At 51.8% G+C, this 20,086-nt stretch overlaps 1 protein-coding gene across 1 annotated transcript in view; it reads right to left on the reverse strand.

The window, feature by feature from the left end:
- The window catches only part of COL11A2 (collagen type XI alpha 2 chain), a 59,209-nt gene extending 40,299 nt beyond the window's left edge, over window positions 1-18,910 (reverse strand). The window contains 8 exon segments of the mRNA XM_087922946.1: window positions 1,830-1,958; window positions 2,075-2,305; window positions 2,697-2,975; window positions 5,804-5,929; window positions 6,026-6,188; window positions 7,761-7,971; window positions 8,248-8,418; window positions 18,764-18,910. Of these exon segments, the coding sequence (XP_087779072.1) occupies window positions 1,830-1,958; window positions 2,075-2,305; window positions 2,697-2,975; window positions 5,804-5,929; window positions 6,026-6,188; window positions 7,761-7,971; window positions 8,248-8,418; window positions 18,764-18,830 (1,377 nt within the window). The 5' untranslated portion in view covers window positions 18,831-18,910.
- Window positions 18,911-20,086: the final 1,176 nt, after the last annotated feature.

The raw sequence follows: 20,086 nt of genomic DNA on the forward strand, positions 1-20,086 counted from the left end.
CCGGTAAGGATGTATTTATCAATGGGTCCCACATTGTCTACATTTGAATTTTAAAAGAAAAATCTGCCCAAATACACAGAATTTCTCCGATTTTAAGGGGAAAAAAAAATACGTGGAACCAAATCTTATTAAGAAAAGAAAAAAAAAAAGACTCTGGAAAATGTTGAAATTCTCTGGGTTTCAGGGATCGGGGCAGGAAGGAACGGGGGCTGGAATTACTGGGTGCTAATTGGGGGTGTCTTTTCCAGTATAGCAGGATTGGGACCAGTGGCATTGTTATACTGGGGGAAAGGCCTGCCCGCGTTTCCATGGAAATCAGCTTTGTGGTTAAAGAGATGGAGGCGTAAGGATGGGCAGGTCACATCCTCATAGGAAATGATGTCATCAGAAGCATGATATGACAGAGGGGGCGGGTCATTAATTCGTAGGAAATGACATCATCAAACAAGCAACGTGACAGGGTATGCCTTCCTAGGAAAGGACATCCTCAATGGGGTGATGTCACTTGATATAACTTCCCAGGAAGTGACATCATCAAAAGGGAGGGATGTCACTGGATATAACTTCAGAGGAAGTGACATCATCAAAAGGGAGGGATGTCACAGGATATAACTTCACAGGAAGTGACATCATCAAAAGGGAGGGATGTCACTGGATATAAGTTCAGAGGAAGTGACATCATCAAAAGGGAGTGTTGTCACTTGATATAACTTCCCAGGAAGTGACATCATCAAAAGGGAGTGATATCACTGGATATAAGTTCAGAGGAAGTGACATCATCAAAAGGGAGTGCTGTCACTGGATATAAGTTCACAGGAAGTGACATCATCAAAAGGGGAGTGATATCACTGGATATAAGTTCACAGGAAGTGACATCATCAAAAGGGGTGATGTCACATATGACTTCAGAGGAAGTGACATCATCAATAGGGGTGATGTTTCAGAGGAAGTGACATCATCAAAAGGGGTGATGTCACTTGATATAAGTTCACAGGAAGTGACATCATCAAAAGGGAGTGATATCACGATATAAGTTCACAGGAAGTGACATCATCAAAAGGGGTGATGTCACATATGACTTCAGAGGAAGTGACATCATCAAAAGGGGGTGGTGGTTCAGAGGAAGTGACATCATCAAAAGGGGTGATGTCACTTGACATAACTTCACGGGAAGTGACATCATCACAAGGGGTGATGTCACTTGATATAACTTCACAGGAAGTGACATCATCAAAGGGGAGTGATGTCACTGGATATACCAGTGACTGGTGATGTCACTGACATCATCAAAAGGGGGTGATGTCATATATGACTTAATAGGAAGTGACATCATTCAAAAGGGGGGTGATGTCACAGACCTAAGAGGAAGGAGAGACGGGGGGGCGGAGGCATGCAAACGAGGCCCCTGGGAGCAAGTGGAGGAGAAGCCAGAGCAGGTCGAACCATAGACGGTGGAGCCTAGAGAGGGGCTCAGCGCAGGGCAAAATAGGGCAAGGGGTAGGTGGTGCTGCCGCCACCCAGTGGTGGGTTGGTGGGAAAGGCAGGAGGGAAGCCAACCCAGAAGGGACCCCAAAACCAGACGGAAATCCGCAGCCACCCACCAGGACAGGACACACAAACACACACAGGAAACACAAAAGTGCCCACAGCAACACACGGTTCAGCCAAAGACCCGCAAAAGAAGGGAAACCGCCCGCCCCCCACCCACTAAAGCCAGCCTGCAGCCCAGCCTGAATCATGGCACCCGCCGAGCTGGTCAGCAACAGGCAACGGACGGACGGACGGACACAGAGACAGTGACACAGGATGCACGGGAGGCTCCCACTTACGACGGCATCGTAGGGGGCCTGGGCTGAGAGCCGGGGGCCCATCTCGCCGGGGTTGGGATCGCCGTCTCCATAATCCAGAGCCATGCCGGGCACGAGGCCTTCCTTCTCCACCTCCTCGGCCGCCGCCTCCTGGCCCAGGCAGGATGGGAACCCAACGGGGGGTTAGCCCAAGAATGGGAGAGGCCTGCAGCCCCTGCCAGGCCCCCACCAGTGGTGGGACTGCCTTGCCCGGCAGCAAGGGATGCCCTGCCGCGCCCCGTCCCTCCTGCTGTCTGGACCGAGAGTCCCTCCGTACCAGCATGCTTGGCCACGCGGGGTGGGGGGGTGTCATTTACCTCCACCCAAGGCGACGAGAGGGCAGGAGGAGAGGCCTCCCCTGTGGGGCCCCTCTTCTGGGAAGTAGCCTCAGGAGGTTGGGGGCGGCTGGGGTGCTGGTGGGCCCCCCGGGGCTGCTCGGTGGGAAGAGGACCCCGGTCCTTGGAGGGAGGAAGGGAGGGAGGGAAAACCAGGGTCGGCGTGAAACGGAAGGCAGGCGGCGAAGTCAAAGGAAAGAAGCGAGAGAGGAGACCGACGGAAGGGAGGATTAGTTGGTTAATGCCGATGTCCCTGTCGGGCTCCGGGAACCCAATTTCTACAACGGGGATCGTTTCAACCCAGAGGAATCAATGGGTCGGGGAAGTGGAGACTCTCACGCCCAGCTGGGCTCGGAAAACGGGGCTGATTGAAGAGAAATGCACACCTGTAGCTGGAAGGGGGCCGATGGAGTAGTTGGGCCCCCCCCAAATGAACTCCAGACCAGACCAAGGAAGGTGCTCAGGGCTCCCCTTCTCCCCCATTGCCGACCCCAGCCCCTCCCTCTGGCTCTACCTGCTGGTAGCTGCTTCGTGGGCCCCGGGCTGCCTGGGCGGGGCCCCCTCCTGCCTTCTTCCCCACAGAGGCCTTGCTGGCGGCTTTGGCACTGGGGCTGTTGGCCTTGGGGGTCTTTCCAGTGGCTGAGACCTTCCCGTTGCGGGGCTCCTTGGGGCCGCCGGGCCGCTTCCCTTCCAGGCCGTCGGTCTTGAGTTTGGTGGGTGAGGGGCCAGGCAGTTGGCGCTTCTGGGGCCTCTTCGCCTCGGCGTTGGTGGCGGGCTTCGTCTTAGCCGGCGTCTAGTGGGGGGGGTCGCAAAGGCAGCGATGGAGGAAGGTGGCCGGAGAAAGAGCCGGTCCGGCAGAAAGCAGAGCCCTCTCCCCCCCCAGACAGCCCCTCCGCAGGACAGACCCACCCCGGGCCCCAGGTCTCCCCCTCTGGGGAGTTTCCACCCATTGCTTCCTGTCCTGCCTTCGGTGCTACGGGGAGTAAATGGACCCCCTTCCTCTCTGGAGTAGCCCCTCAAGTATTGGAAGATTGCTATCCTGTCTCCCCTGGTCCTTCTCTTCACCAGACTAGCCACGCGACGGCATTAGAACTGCGATGGCGAACCTTTTTGCTGTAATGCGACAAAAGAGCTCACATGGGTCGGCACCCACAATGCAATGCTCCCCACCCTCCCTGTGCAGGCGTGTGCAACAACCCCTCCTTACCTGCCCGCTTGAGGCTGTTTTTGCCCTCCTGAGGATCGAAGGAAGCCTCTGCAGCCTCGGGAGGCTGAAAAACAGGCCCGTTTTGTCATTTCTGGTATTTCCGAAGGCCCATTTTTCGGGCCTTCCGGAAATACCAGAAGTGCGAAACGGCCTGTTTTTCGGGCCTTCCGGAAATACCAGAAGTGCAACGGGCCTGTTTTTCGGGCCTTCCGGAAATACCAGAAGTGCCAAACGGGCCTGTTTTTCGGGCCTTCCGGAAATACCAGAAGTGCCGAACGGGCCTGTTTTTCGGGCCTTCCGGAAATACCAGAAGTGCCGAAAGCGGGCCTGTTTTTCGGGCCTTCCGGAAATACCAGAAGTGCCGAAACGGGCCTGTTTTTCAGGCCTTCCGGAAATACCAGAAGTGCCAAAGCGGGCCTGTTTATCGGGCCTTCCGGAAATACCAGAAGTGCTAAACGGGCCTGTTTTTCAGGCCTTCCGGAAATACCAGAAGTGCCAAACGGGCCTGTTTTTCGGGCCTTCCGGAAATACCAGAAGTGCGAACGGGCCTGTTTTTCAGGCCTTCCGGAAATACCAGAAGTGCCAAACGGGCCTGTTTATCGGGCCTTCCGGAAATACCAAGTGCCGAACGGGCCTGTTTTTCGGGCCTTCCGGAAATACCAGAAGTGCCGAAACGGGCCTGTTTTCCGGGCCTTCTGGAAATACCAGAAGTGCCGAAACGGGCCTGTTTTTGGGCCTTCCGGAAATACCAGAAGTGCCGAAAGCGGGCCTGTTTTCCGGCCTTCCAGAAATACCAAGTGCCGAAACAGGCCTGTTTTTCGGGCCTTCCGGAAATACCAGAAGTGCCGAACGGGCCTGTTTTTCGGGCCTTCGGAAATACCAGAAGTGCCGAAACGGGCCTGTTTTTCGGGCCTTCCGGAAATACCAGCAGTGCGGAAACGGGCCTGTTTTTCGGCCTCCCGAGGCTACAGAGGCTTCCTTCGATCCTCCAGGAGGCGAAAATGGCCTCAAATGAGCTGAAAATCAGCTGGGAGGTATGCGCATGTGCGGTGCAGGAGGTAAGTTTGGTTGGGGCTCATGGGCCCACACAAATGCATGCCACAGGTTTGCCATCATGGGTATGGAATAACAGAGTTGGGGGGGAACCTTGGAGGTCATCTAGTCCAACCCCTGCTCGAGCAGGAGAGTCTACTCCAAAATATTAGCATCTCCCTAGGATCGAACTCACAAACCTCCTGATTGTGAGGCGAAAGCTCCACCTCTAGGCCCCCAGAATGACCCCCTGTTTTAGTCTCAAGTCCCCTAATTGTTTCTGTCACTCTTCTCTGTACGGGTTAGTCCTCGACTTACGGCGCTGCACTTAGTGACTGTCCAAAGTTACAACGGCACTGGAAAAAAAGGGACTTGTGTCTCATTTGTCACAGTTACGACCTGTCCAGCAGGCCCACGATCGCGCGATCCAAATTTGGACGCTTGGCCACCGGTTCATATTTATGACGTCATCCTCTTTTGTGACCTTTTGGCAAGGAAAGTCAATGGGGAGGAGCCAGATTGACCTAACGACCAGGTTACTCACTGAACCCACTGGCAATGATTCGCTTAGCAACCACGGCCAGGAAGGTCGTAAAATGGGACAAAAATTCACCGAAATGTCTCGTTTAGCGATGGACATTTTCGGCACAGTTGTGGTTTTAAACCTGAGGATTATCTCTGTTCCCTCCAGAGCTGGCTGGAGAATTCTGGGAGTTGAAGTCCACCAGGCTTAAAGTGGCTGAGTTTGGGGACCTCCGCTCTAGAGTCTCAATATCCTTTTTATATCACGGTGACCGGAACGGGACGCCGAATACCAAATCTTTCGACTCCATCTGAGTTGGAGCGGCTTGGCAAAGCTGAGCTCTCGCGCTGGACTTCAAAAGGCTCAGCTCTGCGGGCGGCTCCACAGCGGAGAACAATCCACAAAGGGCTCAGGGTGGGAGGGGGAGAATGAAACCCCCCCCCAAGCCCCCCCTTTGAACCCTGGGGAGAAGATCCATTACAGCCACTCACGAAACGTTCAGGGACAAAAATGCAATATTGTTGTTGGGGTTTTTTTTTTTTGCAAAGTTCGAAGCGAAGTTCTTTTCATCCGTTCCAGCAACTGTGGCGAGGGTTTAATCCCGGTTTAAAATCTTGCAGATTTGGTAGGTGGACCCCTTCCTTTTTTGGGGGGGGGGGTCTGTGATTTTCCTTGATCCTTTTCAGAAAAGCCCAGCCTGCACCCCCTTTCCTCCCCCCCCCCTTTATTAAAATTTTCTAGGCCTCCGAATCTGCATGCAAATTGTTTCAGTTCCACAAAACCTCCTTTGGACCTTCAGCAAATAAATAGATAACACACACACACATACACACACCCCAGATTGTCTCCCCCTCCTCACCTCAGGCCTGGGGGGCCTCTGCTGAACTTCCTGGGCTTGGGGCTTCTGGGGGGCCCTCCCACAATCCGGGCAGTAGTCCTGGGCAGCCTGGGGGCTGGAGCTGATCAGTAGCTGCTGGATGTCTCCCTGAAGGGGGGAAGGTGGAAGAGGCACAGGGGGGGGAGTGAGGAGGGGCTCAGACCCACAACAGCAGGAGGGAGATGGGGTGGGTGGTCTCTCTACCTCAAAGACCCCCTCGTCCAGGATCCGGGCCCCAAACACGGTGATGCCTTTGACGTCCAGCATGGGGCTGTTCCCTCGCGGGAGGGCCACGGTGGCTTCCTTTTTGCAATCCACGAACAACGTCGCCTGTTTCTTCTTCACGCTGAGTGCCAGCCGATGCCATCTGCGGGAGCAAAGCAGGGACCCCCCCCTCAGTTCCCGCAGGCCACACGGACCCTCCCCCCGTCAGCCCCCGCAGGCCACACGGGCCGGGTATCCAGAGAAGGGCTGGCAGAATGGCGCCTGGAGCCTGCCAGGCGCCGGCTTATCTGCCCGTCCGTTGTGCCAGGAAAACAGCTTCTGGCCTCCTGGGTGGGTGTTTTGGGGGAGGCTCAGGAGCCTCTCCCGCCTTCCTCCCTGGGGAGGTCTCGGGTCTTCCTGCCCCTCCTCTGCCCTCCCCCCCCCCAGATCTTAAATATAAGGAAGAGCGTAAAGCCAGCAGGGACCACGCCTGAGGAGCCGAAAGGCGGACTTCCGTTAGCCGTTGCGGTGGACACAAAGGGCCCAAGAGCCCCGAATTTCCTTCCCCGTCTCCCGTCCTGGTTTTGACAACTCAGCCAGGGCAAAAGGGCCCCTGGGGGGGGGGGGGGGGGGGGAGGAGGGAACGGGAACCCCAAGACCGAATGCTCCCCCGGCAGCGTCAGAAGGCCCCCGAGGGCCTCTCGCAGCCCAGGAACATAAGCTGGGGAAATCCCAAAGCCACGGGGCTCCGTGAGGTCAGGCAGTCCACTTCCCGGCCCAAGCACCGAGCCGAAGTCAAGGCCCATTGAGGGGAGGGTTTCCAGCTTCCACTTGGGGCATCTAGCCAAAAAGCCGGGGGGTGGGGAGAAACCACCCCCACCTTCACTATAGGCAAGACACCAGGGACTGTCTTGAGCCAGCTGGGATAGGGAGGAGGCTGGTGGGCGAGGAAGGAGACCCCCGAGAGCCTTGGAACCGGGGGACCCTTCCACCTGCCCCCCCATCTCCCCCTATTTCTCCTTCCTCGCCCCCAACAGAAGCAGAATAGTCCCGTGGGCTATTCTGCACCCCAAGGAGAGCCCTCCAGCCGCTTGAAGGCCACGCCCGCCTCCCTAGGGACCAGGGAGAGATGGGCTGTCATGCCCTTGTTGGAGTCTGATTCTGAGGGGGAGGTCGAGCAGCTGACAGGGAGTGGGAGTGTGGCGCTGGTGGCTGTGGAAGAAACTGGGGAAGGGCACAGTCTGGCTGGGCATTCAGAGGAAGACCCACCCCGTCTTCGTCCTAGGACATGTAGGGAGGAATGGAAAAGGGAGCAACATGGCTTATGGGAGAGGAAAAGACCCCGATCCCTTTCGTTAGTTTGCAGCTGGGAGAAACAGGATATAAGAATTCTCTTTGTTTGAGGCTTATCTGGGTTTTGGCATCCTCGCAACTGTTGTATCACATCCCCAGGTCATCACACGGGCTTAGATTATAGATCATAGAGTAACCGTCGGAAGGGACCTTGGAGTTCATCTAGTCCAACCCCCCTGCTCAAGCAGGAGAATCAATTCCAAATATCAGCCTCTACCTAGGATCCAACTCACAGCGTCCCGATTGGGACTGGCCGGCTGGTGTTGCTCGCTCGTGGGGTTCCCCCCACCCCCCCAGGAGGACCCCCCCATTTTTCCCTGGAGCCGACATGGTGGAGCTTCCTGGGGTCCCCCCACCCACCCCGAGGGCAGAGGGGACTTACCTGCCGTCGGTCAGGTTGGCCCCGCGGAAGACCGGGTAGTCCTCGGGGGCGGGGCGGCCACTCTGGTCACGGTAGAGGAAACGCGGGGAGCGGCCGAGCTCTATGCCCAGTTGCTGCACACCGTGCCGGTCATAGAGGGAGAGCAGGAAGACTGGACGGCCCGGCTTGGCCTTCAGCAGTGCCATCACGGAGAAGTCCGCGGGGAACTCACCTGGGGGATGAGGGGGAGAGAGCTGGGGAGGGGGCTCAGCTGCAGGTGGGATCCGTGGCCAGGAGGGAAGGGTCTCCAAGGCCAGTTGGGGAAAAGGGATGCCCACCCTGGACAGCGCTGCAGGCCGGAGCTCCCCGGGTGAGGCTTTGCTTGCCGCATTGATGATGGGGGTTGCCGCGTCTCAGTGTTTCTGGCTAAGCGCCTTTTCTAGACTTGGGCAAAAGACCCCGAACTCCCTCTGTCCCACCCGCAGCCTGGGGGGGGAGGAAAGGATACCTGGGAAGAGCTGCCATGTTGGGGCACTGATCTGGGCCCGCCTGGATATCCGGAAGGCCGTGCCCATCCCGGACCCCGCACGCTTCTGCGGGCAGAAGCCTGGCGTCTTGCGGACCCCCTCGGGCTCCTTCTGCAGCTGCAGCGCCGCCAGGACATCGACCACCGGATCTGCTGCAAGAGAGGGGGGGGAGTGTTGTGGTTAGCCGGCAACAGGGGCGGATGGCTGAGGACAGCGAGGACTCCAACAAGGGGCCGGGACCATCCGGGAGTGAGCTGCTTCCTTCCGGGATTGTGGGGGCTGGCAGCGGCGACGAGGAGGTTCCCGAGGAGCCTGTGCCAAGTACGCACGCACGAAGGATTGCTCGGAGGAAAGAACAGTTACAGCAGCCCAGGCGACGCGGGAGTAAGGCTGCAAGGTCATGGCCCCTCCCTCCTTCAAGCGGATCAAAGCCAGGTTTGGGAAAGCGTGCTTTGCAGACAGCAAAGAAGCTCTGAAGCTCAACTGGCGGACATCTTAGTTCGTGTTTGGAGAACCTTGTCAATGAGTTCTTATCTCTTGGGGTTTTGGGGCAGCCTTGACAAACTCTTTCTTGTCCGAGCTAATTGATGGAAAGCAGCCTTTAGATGGTTAGATAATAAAACATAATAATAGAACATTTAGATTTAGGATATAATATTTTTTTTTTGGATATTATTTTTATAAAACTTTATTAAGATAGATTTGGTATGATCTTATGATTTATTGCAAAATAAATTAAGTAAATTATAGGTATCTCGTTAAAGTATGAGTTAATAAACTTATAGATAAACGATTTCTTAGTGATGATATTGGGTTATACAATTATTGATTGATAATATGAGTTATTATGTAATATAATTATATTAGCGTTTAGGAAATGGATGCACACACACACAAAAAGTGGTAAACCAACCGATACACTGTTTGTAAATTTATAAAGGAGGATGATGTTTTTATGTTTTATGTTGTATGTCTTATGTTGTTTTGTTTGTTGTTAAAATAAAATAAAATAAAAATTTAAAAAGAGAGAGACAGAATTTGTTATTATTAATCCTTAAATGATGGGGGCTGCTGACTTTGTCTGTGTCGGCTCTTTGGGAGCCCGGTTGGGTCAGAACAGGGAGGGGCAGGCTGGCTGAGGACAGAGACCCCCTCCCCAAATCACCTCCCCTTGGTGTAGCTGCCCTCCCGGACCCTGAGCCCAACAAAGGATGCCAGCTTGCCCTCACCCCCGCAGGCCGCCTGTGCCCGGGAACTGCCTCAGTGCCCGGATCCTGAGCGTGGCGGGGCTGAAGAGGTCCTCCAGCCCCGCCCCCACCCCCCACGCCCCCTGGGACCCTCCTGAGACCCTGTTTTGAGCCTTCGCTCCCCTGCCTGGCACAGCTGGGGAGAGTGCACGGAAAGGCAGCAGCCCCATGGCCGGTCAATGAGACCTCTGAGCGGGGTCAGTATGGATGATCTCTGGAAACCCCCACCGGGAGACTCATCTTATTCCTTGAGGGACCATTTGAAGGTTATGAGGGCACTGAAGGAAGTGACTTGCGACCGTGTTTCAGACTTTATGACCGTTGCAGCAGCCACCCCGGTCAGACGATTTTACATTCGGACCCTCGGCAACCGGTTCCCATTTACGACGGGTGCGTGTGTGTGTGTGTGTGTCGCATGATCCCCTTTTGTGACCGTCTGACAAAGGAAGGCCATGGAGAAGCCAGATTCCCTTAAGAACCGCAGTAGAGAATTGAAATATTGGATTGTGAATGTATTCGCGGCAGCCAGAAATTGTCTTTGCAAAAAATTGGAAAAAATGAGAAAATAGCAGCGCAGGAGGAAATCATTAAGAAAAGAATGGAACATGCTGAAATGAGTAAATTGACATTTGAAATTAGAGAAAAAGAGGATAAACAATATCCCAAGATATGGGATTTATTTTATCAATGGTTAGAGAGAAAAAATATGGAAACGATATATCTTAGATGACTTTGTTATTTAAAGATACTAGAACTATAGAGAATATAACGTAAGGATGTATTACTATTGGATGATGAGGTAATGAATGTTATAATATAAAATAATCCAAAAGGTTGAATATCTTGCATAAAATGATGGAATAAAGAGTTATAGTCAAATAAATGATTAATGATGATAATATATATATATATATATATATGGAATTGTTGGTAGGAATGGTTAAATAAAAAGCAATATTTGATAACTGGATAAGTTATGAAATTATGGAAGACGGGCGTTTAATCATAATGTATTCTGTGAAATTAAAACATTAAAAGAACGAGGAAGGTATTGTAACAAGGCATATCATGTCAATGTTAGGGGGTGAAGAAAAAAAATGTAACCCATGCTCAACACCTGCTGCAAAAGGTATATATGTATACATATATATGTTTTCTTAAGTTTTCGCGGGTATTTATATGTATGGTATTCAGCTTTGTTCGGGTATTTTCCCACATCATTATAGTTGTGCTTTTAAAGTTGTAGTTGTAGCTAGCACAACTATAATGACACAAACAAAGCTGAATACCATACATATATATGTGTGTGTGTGTATGTATGTATATATGTATATGTTTATATGTTTGTTTGTTGTTAAATTTTTTAAATATATGAATCTTAAACAACCTTTATTTAATAAATTTATATATATATATATGTATGTATGTATGTATATGTATATGTATGGTATTCAGCTTTGTTCAGGTATTTTCTCACGTCATCATAGTTGTGCTTTTAAAGTTGTAGCAACGTTTCGGCAGAATCTCATCTGCCAACATCAGGCTTCTATATTGTGTTCATATTCTGTATTGTGTATTCTGTAATTCTGTATTCTGACAAACACAATTACGAAGCCTGATGATGGCAGATGAGATTCTGTCGAAACATTGCTACAACTTTAAAAGCACAACTATAATGATGTGAGAAAATACCCGAACAAAGCTGAACAAAGCAAGAGCCGGAGACAGAAGCCTGAAGATGATGAATGAGACTTCATCAAAACGTTGAAGATATAATCTTACGTGGGAGAAAACCCAAATAACCAAAGATCCACATACAAATATACGCGAGAACCTCAGAGAGAGAGAGAGAGAGAGAGAGAGAGAGAGAGATATGGATGGATGGATAATATGAGAATTTATACACTTCTTTAAGTGAGGACTACGTCGATGAAGCCCGAAAGAGTTGTAACCGACCGACATGCTGTGTGTAACTGGAAAGTGGTTTTAGGTTTTGTATAAAAATAAAAAATTGTTTACAAAAACAAAAAAGAACCGAGGGACAAACTTAACGGCCGCGGTGATTTGTGGCAAGAAGCGTCGTAAAAATGGGTCCTCGCTCCCTTAAGCGACGTCTCCCTTAGCGACGTAAATCCTCCGCCGTGGTCGTTAAGTCCGAGGACCGCACTGCAGGGAAAAGCCCCTCCATCGGCAGCTCCACGGAAACCCACCCACCCGTGCCCAGCCTGGCTAGGAGCAGACGGGGGGGGGGTAAGGGCAGGGCGATGGTCGGGGGTCAGATAGACTTTGCCTGCTGGCTCCGGGCGGGGGGTGGGGGTGAGGATCTGCTTAAGAGGGGAGGGTGAAGGCTGCCTCCTCTGTGGGGAGGGGGTCTCCATGTGAGGTAGATCCCCCTCCCTCCTTTTCGGGCATCGTCCGATGCCCACCTTCCCTCTTGCCAGGCCCAAAGGTTTAATGGCCATGAAAAGGCTCTTTGTTCACGCTACACACACACACCGACACACCGACACACACACACACATGGTGCACGGATACACACAGAGGCACCTACAGTGGGAAGGGAGGGAGGGAGGGGGCACCTCTGGGTTGCAGCTGGAAGCGAAGGGGGCTGCCACACCCACCTGCCCACCCGCCGTGGGGGTCCCTCGGGATGCAGGAAGCCCCCTCTTGCAAAATGGCTTCTCCCACACAGGGGCCAAGCAGGGAAGGGGAGTCCCCTGTCCTCCCCCCCAGGCACAGGGGGCCCCATAGGGCCCCGAAGCCCCTCCCTCACTTGCACCCCACTCAGAGCCTGGGGGGGCCACCGCTCCACCCTCCACACCCCCAGGGGTGCCGAGGTGGGAAGCAGATTTTGGGGTGCACCTCCCCTTCCTTTGGGCCAGTGGGGCGGGGGGGGGCTTCTCGGGCTGGTGTTGAAGACCATCCTGCAACGCCCACCCCCCCACGTCCTCCCTGGCCTCAGGAGGGCTGAGCTGGGGTCTTCCCCAGAGCCCCCCCCCCCAAAAAAACCTCCCCCCTGCCTGGGGCCTCCCTGAGGTAAGGCGAGCGGCCTACCTGCCCGGAAGGGGGGGGGCTTCTTCACGGCAGCCCCCTTTCGTGGGGAGAATGGGGGGGGGGAGATTTGGCTGAGGAGGAGTCTGCCTCTTGGTCCCCTTTTCATGGAGACAGAGAAGAGAGAGAGATGATTGATAGATGATAGATAGATAGATAGATAGATAGACAGATAGATGATTGATAGATGATAGATTGATAGATAGATAGATAGATAGATAGATAGATAGATAGATAGATAGATAGATAGATAGATAGATAGATAGATAAGTAGGTAGGTAGGTGGGTGGATGGATGGATGGATGGATGGATGGATGGATGGATAGATAGATAGATTGATAGATAGATAGATAGATAGATAGATAGATAGATAGATAGATAGATAGATAGATAGATAGATAGATAGACAGACAGACATATAGATAGATAAGTAGGTAGGTAGGTGGGTGGGTGGATGGATGGATGGATGGATGGATAGATAGATAGATAGATAGATAGATAGATAGATAGATAGATAGATAGATAGATAAGTAGGTAGGTAGGTAGGTAGGTGGATGGGTGGGTGGGTGGGTGGATGGATGGATGGATGGATGGATGGATGGATGGATGGATGGATGGATAGATAGATAGATAGATAGATAGATAGATAGATAGATAGATAGATAGATAGATAGATAGATAGATAGATGATAGATGATTGATAGATGATAGATAGATAGGTGGATGGATGGATGGATGGATGGATGGATGGATAGATAGATAAATAGATAGATAGATAGATAGATAGATAGATAGATAGATAGATAGAGATACATGATCGATAGATAGATGATTGATAGATGATAGATAGATAGATAGATAGATGACTGATAGATGGATAGATAGATAGAAAGATAGATAGATAGATAGATAGATGATTGATAGATGATTGATAGATAGATGATTGATAGATAGATGATTGATAGATAGATATGGATAGAGAGAGATGATAGATGATAAATAGATAGATATGTGATGGATGAATAGATAGATAGATAGATAGATGCTGGACTGATAGATATAGATATATAAATAGACAGATAATGATAGATAGATTGGTAGATAAGTAGGTAGGTAGGTAGGTAGACAGATGATTGATAGATGATTGATAGATATGGATAGAGAGATTATAGAGTGCACAACAGGCAGCAGCCCAACAGGGAAGGCCCCCTAAACCTCAGCCAGACAGAAGCCTTCCTGCAGAAAGTCACTGGGGAACTTGGAGCCCAGCCGTGGGGGGTGGGGGGGTCACCGGGCATACAGGCGGAAGTCCCACTGATCATCTGACTTTCATCTGATTTTAAGGAACAAAAGGACCAGGGGAGACAGGAGAGCAGCTTTCCAATATTTGAGGGTGGGGGAGGGGTTGGCCTAGATGACCTCCAAGGTCCCTTCCAACTCATCATCTGATTTTAAGGAACAAAAGGACCAGGGAGACAGGAGAACAGCCTTCCAATATTTGAGGGGGTAGGGGTTGGACTAGATGACCTACAGGGTCCCTTCCAACTAATAATCTGATCTTAAGGAACAAAAGGACCAGGGGAGACAGGAGAGCAGCCTTCCAGTATTTGAGGGCGGCGGGGTGGGGGTTGGACTAGATGACCTACAAGGTCCCTTCCCACTCTGACAAATCTGTTACGTCCACCCTCTTTATAACCTCCTTGACTTATTTCTTTACGTATTCGTCGACTCCGTTTTCGTTGCGCAAAATTGGAGACACGGAAAAAAAAAAAATCCCCGACCGAGGAGAAAATAATTAAGGCGCAGAAATGAATCGATGGACAACGGCGATCGGAGAAGAAGAAGAAGAAAAAGGCCGATTATCAAATGTGGGATCTCTTTGATGAACGGCGGGACGGAAGAGCCAAAAACGGAATTATCTAAGTCTAGCGTCACGGATGAGCTACACAATGAGTAAGGAAATGAACTTGAAACGCAAGTAGTGAAAGTCCATAACGGCAAAGCTAAGGAGGCTACAATAAGTGATATACGCGATATCAAATAGTAATTAGAAAACACATACAAGTTAAATATGGACGACAACATAATTTGATGCGCGAAGAAATAGGGACCCAACTGACACCCTGTGGAATTGTATGTTTGTTTCAATTTTGTTTGTTTAATTTTAATTAAATACATTTAATTGTTTGATCTTTGTTTAATTCGTGTTGTAGACGTTTGCTTTTCGTTGTTATAAAAATATTTTTTTAAAAAAAATAAAATAAAAATAAAATCCGTTGGTTTTATTTTCCCCGGCCATCGCTAAAATACCGTGGAATATTTTTGCCCTTCGCTGACTATCCTAGGACTATCCTCCTCCCATTCCTTTAATCTGATGAAAGTCAGATGAACGGAGTTGGAAGGGACCTTGGAGGTCATCTAGTCCAACCCCTCTGCCCTCAAATATTGGAAGGCTGCTCTCCTGTCTCCCCTGGCCCTTTTTGTTCCTTAAAATCAGATTATGAGTTGGAAGGGACCCTGTAGGTCATCTAGTCCAACCACCCCACCCCCCCCTCAAATACTGGAAGGCTGCTCTCCTGTCTCCCTGGTCCTTTTGTTCCTTAAAATCAGATTATGACTTGGAAGGGTCCTGTAGGTCATCTAGTCCAACCCCCACCCACCCCCGCCCTCAAATATTGGAAGGCTGCTCTCCTGTCTCTCCTGGTCGTTTTGTTCCTTAAAATCAGATTATGAGTTGGAAGGAACCTGTAGGTCATCTAGTCCAACCCCCACCCCACCCCTGCCCTCAAATATTGGAAGGCTGCTCTCCTGTCTCTCCTGGTCATTTTGTTCCTTAAAATCAGATTATGAGTTGGAAGGGAACCTGTAGGTCATCTAGTCCAACCCCACCCCACCCCTGCCCTCAAATATTGGAAGGCTGCTCTCCTGTCTCCCTGGTCCTTTCATTCCTTAAAATCAGATGAAAGTCAGATGAACGGAGTTGGAAGGGAACCTGTAGGTCATCTAGTCCAACCCCCACCCCCCCTGCCCTCAAATATTGGAAGGCTGATCTCCCATCTCCCCTGGTCCTTTTGTTCCTTAAAATCAGATGAAAGTCAGATGAACGGAGTTGGAAGGGACCTTATAGGTCATCTAGTCCAACCCCCCTGCTCGCCCCTTGTCCAACCTCATCCTGCTCGCCCCTTGGGGTGGGGCGGATGCTTGAGGATGCCAGCCATCCGTGGGGGCCAAGCAGCTGATATTTTTTTAATCCCAATTTTTATTTCTTTATTCGTCAAGCGATTCTAAGATCACAGGTCTAAGTAGAAACACAGTTATGAATGTGTGAAATGGATACAGATCAGGAAAAATAAAAAGAAATACGATTATTCTCTATTCATGATCTAGCCCTCCCATGGGGTGGGGGGTGGGGTCAAAGCAAATGCTCCAATCCTGGAAGTTTTTCAAGAAAAGGTTGGAGAAGCAACGGCCTGAGATGATAGAGCGGGGTTGGGCTAGACGACCTCTTAGGGTCCCTTCCGACTCAGCTGGTCTAAATTCTAAAGGGAACAGCGAAGAAGTGGGTGGGGCTTTTTTTTAGGGGGCGGCAGGAAGGAGCTCGAGAGACGGCAGGTAGGGTTGGGGGAAAGGAGGGAGGGGTTCGCTGCCACGAGGGATCCCCAGAGGACATCTAGCGGGCATCAACCCGCGCAGGAAGGAAAGGGAGACGCGGCAGGGCGGAGGAAGCGCCCCACGCGGGAAGAAGCCTTTGGGAGGCGCAGGTGCCACGAGGATCCCAGAGGACATCTAGCGGCCATCCAACCGCGCAGGAAGGAAAAGAGACGCGGCGGGACGGAGGGAAGGCGTCCCACGCGGGAAGAAGCCTTTGGGAGGCGCAGGTGCCACGAGGGACCCCCAGAGGACATCTAGCGGGCATCCAACCCGCGCAGGAAGGGAAAGGGAGACGCGGCAGGGCGGAGGGAAGGCGCCCCACGCGGGAAGAAGCCTCGGGAGGCGCAGGTGCCACGAGGGGCCCCCAGAGGACATCTAGCGGCCATCCAACCCGCGCAGGAAGGAAAGAGAGACGCCGCAGGGCGGAAGGCGCCCACGCGGAAGAAGCCTCGGGAGGCGCAGGTGCCACGAGGGACCCCAGAGGACATCTAGCGGGTGCGGGACGGGCAGGGCGGGGAGGAGGGCCTTGCTTGGCTGGCCTGGGCAGGGAGGGGAGGGTGGGGGAGAGGCCGCCACGGAGTGATTTCGGGCCGCCGCCCAAAAGGCAAACAAGCCCCGCCCGGGCGGCCCCGCACCGCACACTCGTCCTCTGTTCCCGCCGCACAAAGGCCGCCCTGTCTGGGGCAGCGCCGGGCCGCAGCGGGGAGGGCAAGGCGGGGCGAGGCTCCCCAGCTCTCCCGTCTGCCTCGCCGCTCCGTCCTTTCCCCCCCACCACTCCTTTTCCCCGTCGGGGGCTGGCAGCTTCGGCTAAGCAAGGGCGGGGGAAGGGGGGCTGGACTAGAAGACCTCTAGGGTGCCCCCCAACTCCCGTTCGGCGATGCGATGCCTCCAAAGCGTTGGCGTCCCCTTATCCCCCCGTCCCCCCCCACCGCCACAAGCCCAAGTGGGAGCGGAGGGAGCCCCTCCCTGCCCGCCGGACCCAAACGGTGTGAGGAGGGCGGGGGGGAAACCTCACCACGTGGCGATCAGCCCCGTCGGAGACGCGCCCGCCACCTGCCGGGCCACGAAGCAGCTTCGCCTTCCGAAGTCATCCCTGGGGAGGGGGTGGTGGTGGAGGGGGGGCTTGAAGAAGAGACTGGACCAGGGGACCCCCCCAAAAAACTCGGCCCCTTTGAGACGGGGGGAAACCTCAGCGGCGGCCGGAATTCTCCAGCCAGCTCTGGACGAGTCTGGAGTCCAGCAGTCTTCAAGGCGCCGAGGTTTTTTTGGGGGGCGCTCGGCTGCAGAGGGAGGGAGGGAGGATAGATGGATGGATGGATGGATAGATAGATGGATGGATGGATGGACGGACGGACGGACAGACAGACAGACAATCGATGGATGGATGGATGGATAGACAAATAGATGATAGATAGAGAGATAGATGATAGATACGGTAGATAGATAGAGAAATAGATAGATAGCGATACTGTAGATAGATGGATAGATGATAGAGAGAGAGAGAGAGAGAGAGATGGATAGATGAGAGAGAGAGAGAGAGAGAGAGAGAGAGAGATGGATAGATGATAGAGAGATGAGATGATAGACGAGAGAGAGAGAGAGAGAGAGAGAGATGGATAGATGATAGAGAGAGAGAGAGATAGAGAGAGAGAGAGAGAGAGAGAGAGATAGATGGATAGATGATAGAGAGAGAGAGATAATAGACGAGAGAGAGAGAGAGAGAGAGAAGATGAGAGAGAGAGAGAGAGATGGATGATAGATGAGAGAGAGAGAGAGATGAGAGAGAGAAATGGAGAGTTTATAGAGAGATAGAGAGATGATAGATGAGAGAGAGAGAGAGAGAGAGAGAGAGATGGATAGATGATAGAGAGAGATAGATAGGAGAGAGAGAGAGAGGTAGAGAGAGAGAGGGATAGATGATAGAGAGGTAGAGATAGATAGGATAGGATGAGAGAGAGAGGTAGAGAGAGATGGATAGATGAGAGAGAGGTAGATGAGAGATGAGAGAGAGAGAGAGAGTAGATGATAGAGATGAGAGAGATAGATGAGAGAGAGAAGAGAGATATGGATAGATGATGATAGATAGAGATAGAGAGATGATAGATCAGAGACAGAGACAGAGAGAGAGAGAGAGAGAGAGATGGATAGATGATAGATAGATAGATAGATAGAGATGATAGATGAGAGAGAGAGATGAGAGAAAGTTCTGCTGGCTGGGGCATTCTGGGAGCGGAAGCCCACCAGTCTTCAAGTGGCCACTTTGGGGCCCCTGGACAGTCGCCCGCCTGGAATGGGAAACGCTCTCCTGCTTTGAGCCGAGGGGGCTGGGCTAGACGACCTCGCCAGGTCCCTTTCCACCTCCGTCCCACTCTATATTCCAAGCTCCCCCAGCCCCGCACCGCGCCTGGCCCCTCGACGGGCAGCAGCCCCCCCCCACCCACCAGCCGGGATTCTGGCTTGGCAGACCCCCCCCCTTCTCCCCCCTACCCCCCCAAAAAGTGCCCATCTCTTCCCCCCCCCACCCCGAGGGCGCGTCCGCCGCGCTTACCTGCCCGAGCGGCCAGGAGGGAGGAAAGTGCCAGCAGCGCCAGCGGCAGCCGCCGGCCGAGCTCCATGGTCCTGGGAGTGGGGGGTGTCCGGCTAAGGCAGAGGTGGTGGCGCTGGAGCTCCAGGCAGCCTGGCTCGCCGTCCGGTCCTTCTGCCTCTCCGGCCGGCCTGGACGGCCCCCCGGCCCCGCCCCAACCCTCAGGGCCGCCCTGCCCTGGCCTGACCGCCCCCGCCCTCCGCCCTGCCCGCTGCGTCTCCCTTTCCCCTCCTGCGCGGGGTTGGAGGACCGCTAGATGTCCTCTGGGGGTCCCTCGGGGCAGCGAAAGGACCTCCCTAAAAAAAAACACCCACTTCTTCGCCGTTCCCTTTAGAATTTAGAATAGCAAGAGTCGGAAGGGACCCTAAGTGGTCCTCTAGCCCAACCCCCTCTCCCGTCTTCAGGCCGTTGGTTGTCCAACCTCTTCTTTTGATTTCTTTGATTTGTCCATCGCTTACAAGATCATAGATTATAGGACATAGTTATGAGGACATGGAATGGACGCAGATAAGAAAACATATCAAATATGTCGAATTTAGCCGTTATTTAGTAAGAGGAGACAATTCAGGTATTTGATTCAGAAGGCTTCTTGCATTGAGTAGCTTGCAATTAAGGCCAGTTGTGGTTGGAATAGAGGTGGTTAAGGGGTGTTGTGTGCCTGGTTTTGAGTAATGGTGGGTTGGGTGAGGTAGGGTTGGATGTGGAGTTGTGGGTTGTGTGACTTACTTTTGAGACATCTATAAAGTGGCATTTTTAAACTATCTAATTTAATACATGCTTTAAATAGGTTTTAGACTAGGTATTATTATTATTGTTGTTGTTGTTATTATGCTTTTTAAATTCTGTGTAGTCTGATTGTGATGTGGTGTTTGCGGCATTGCGCTGGAGTAGTTTTCAAATTTCATTGTACTTTGAATATTCTATTCTATTCCTTTGGATACACCTTGAAAACATTTGGGATTTAGTTCTGTATATAAAGTGGTATTTTTAAACTATCTCATTTAATACATGTTTTAAATAGGTTTTAGACTAGGTATTATTATTATTATTATTGTTATTATTATTATTTTACTTTTTAAATTCTGTGTAGTCTGATTGTGATGTGGTGTTTGCGGCATTGCGCTGGAGTAGTTTTCAAATTTCATTGTACTTTGAATATTCTATTACTTTTGATACACCTTGAAAACATTTGGGATTTAGTTCTATGTATAAAGTGGCCTTTTTAAACTATCTCATTTAATACATGTTTTAAATAGGTTTTAGACTAGGTATTATTATTTATTATTA

This window comes from Pseudonaja textilis, chromosome 2 (assembly GCF_049901715.1).
Source record: "Pseudonaja textilis isolate UNSWEBS1 chromosome 2, rPseTex1.2, whole genome shotgun sequence".
NCBI lineage: Eukaryota > Metazoa > Chordata > Lepidosauria > Squamata > Elapidae > Pseudonaja > Pseudonaja textilis.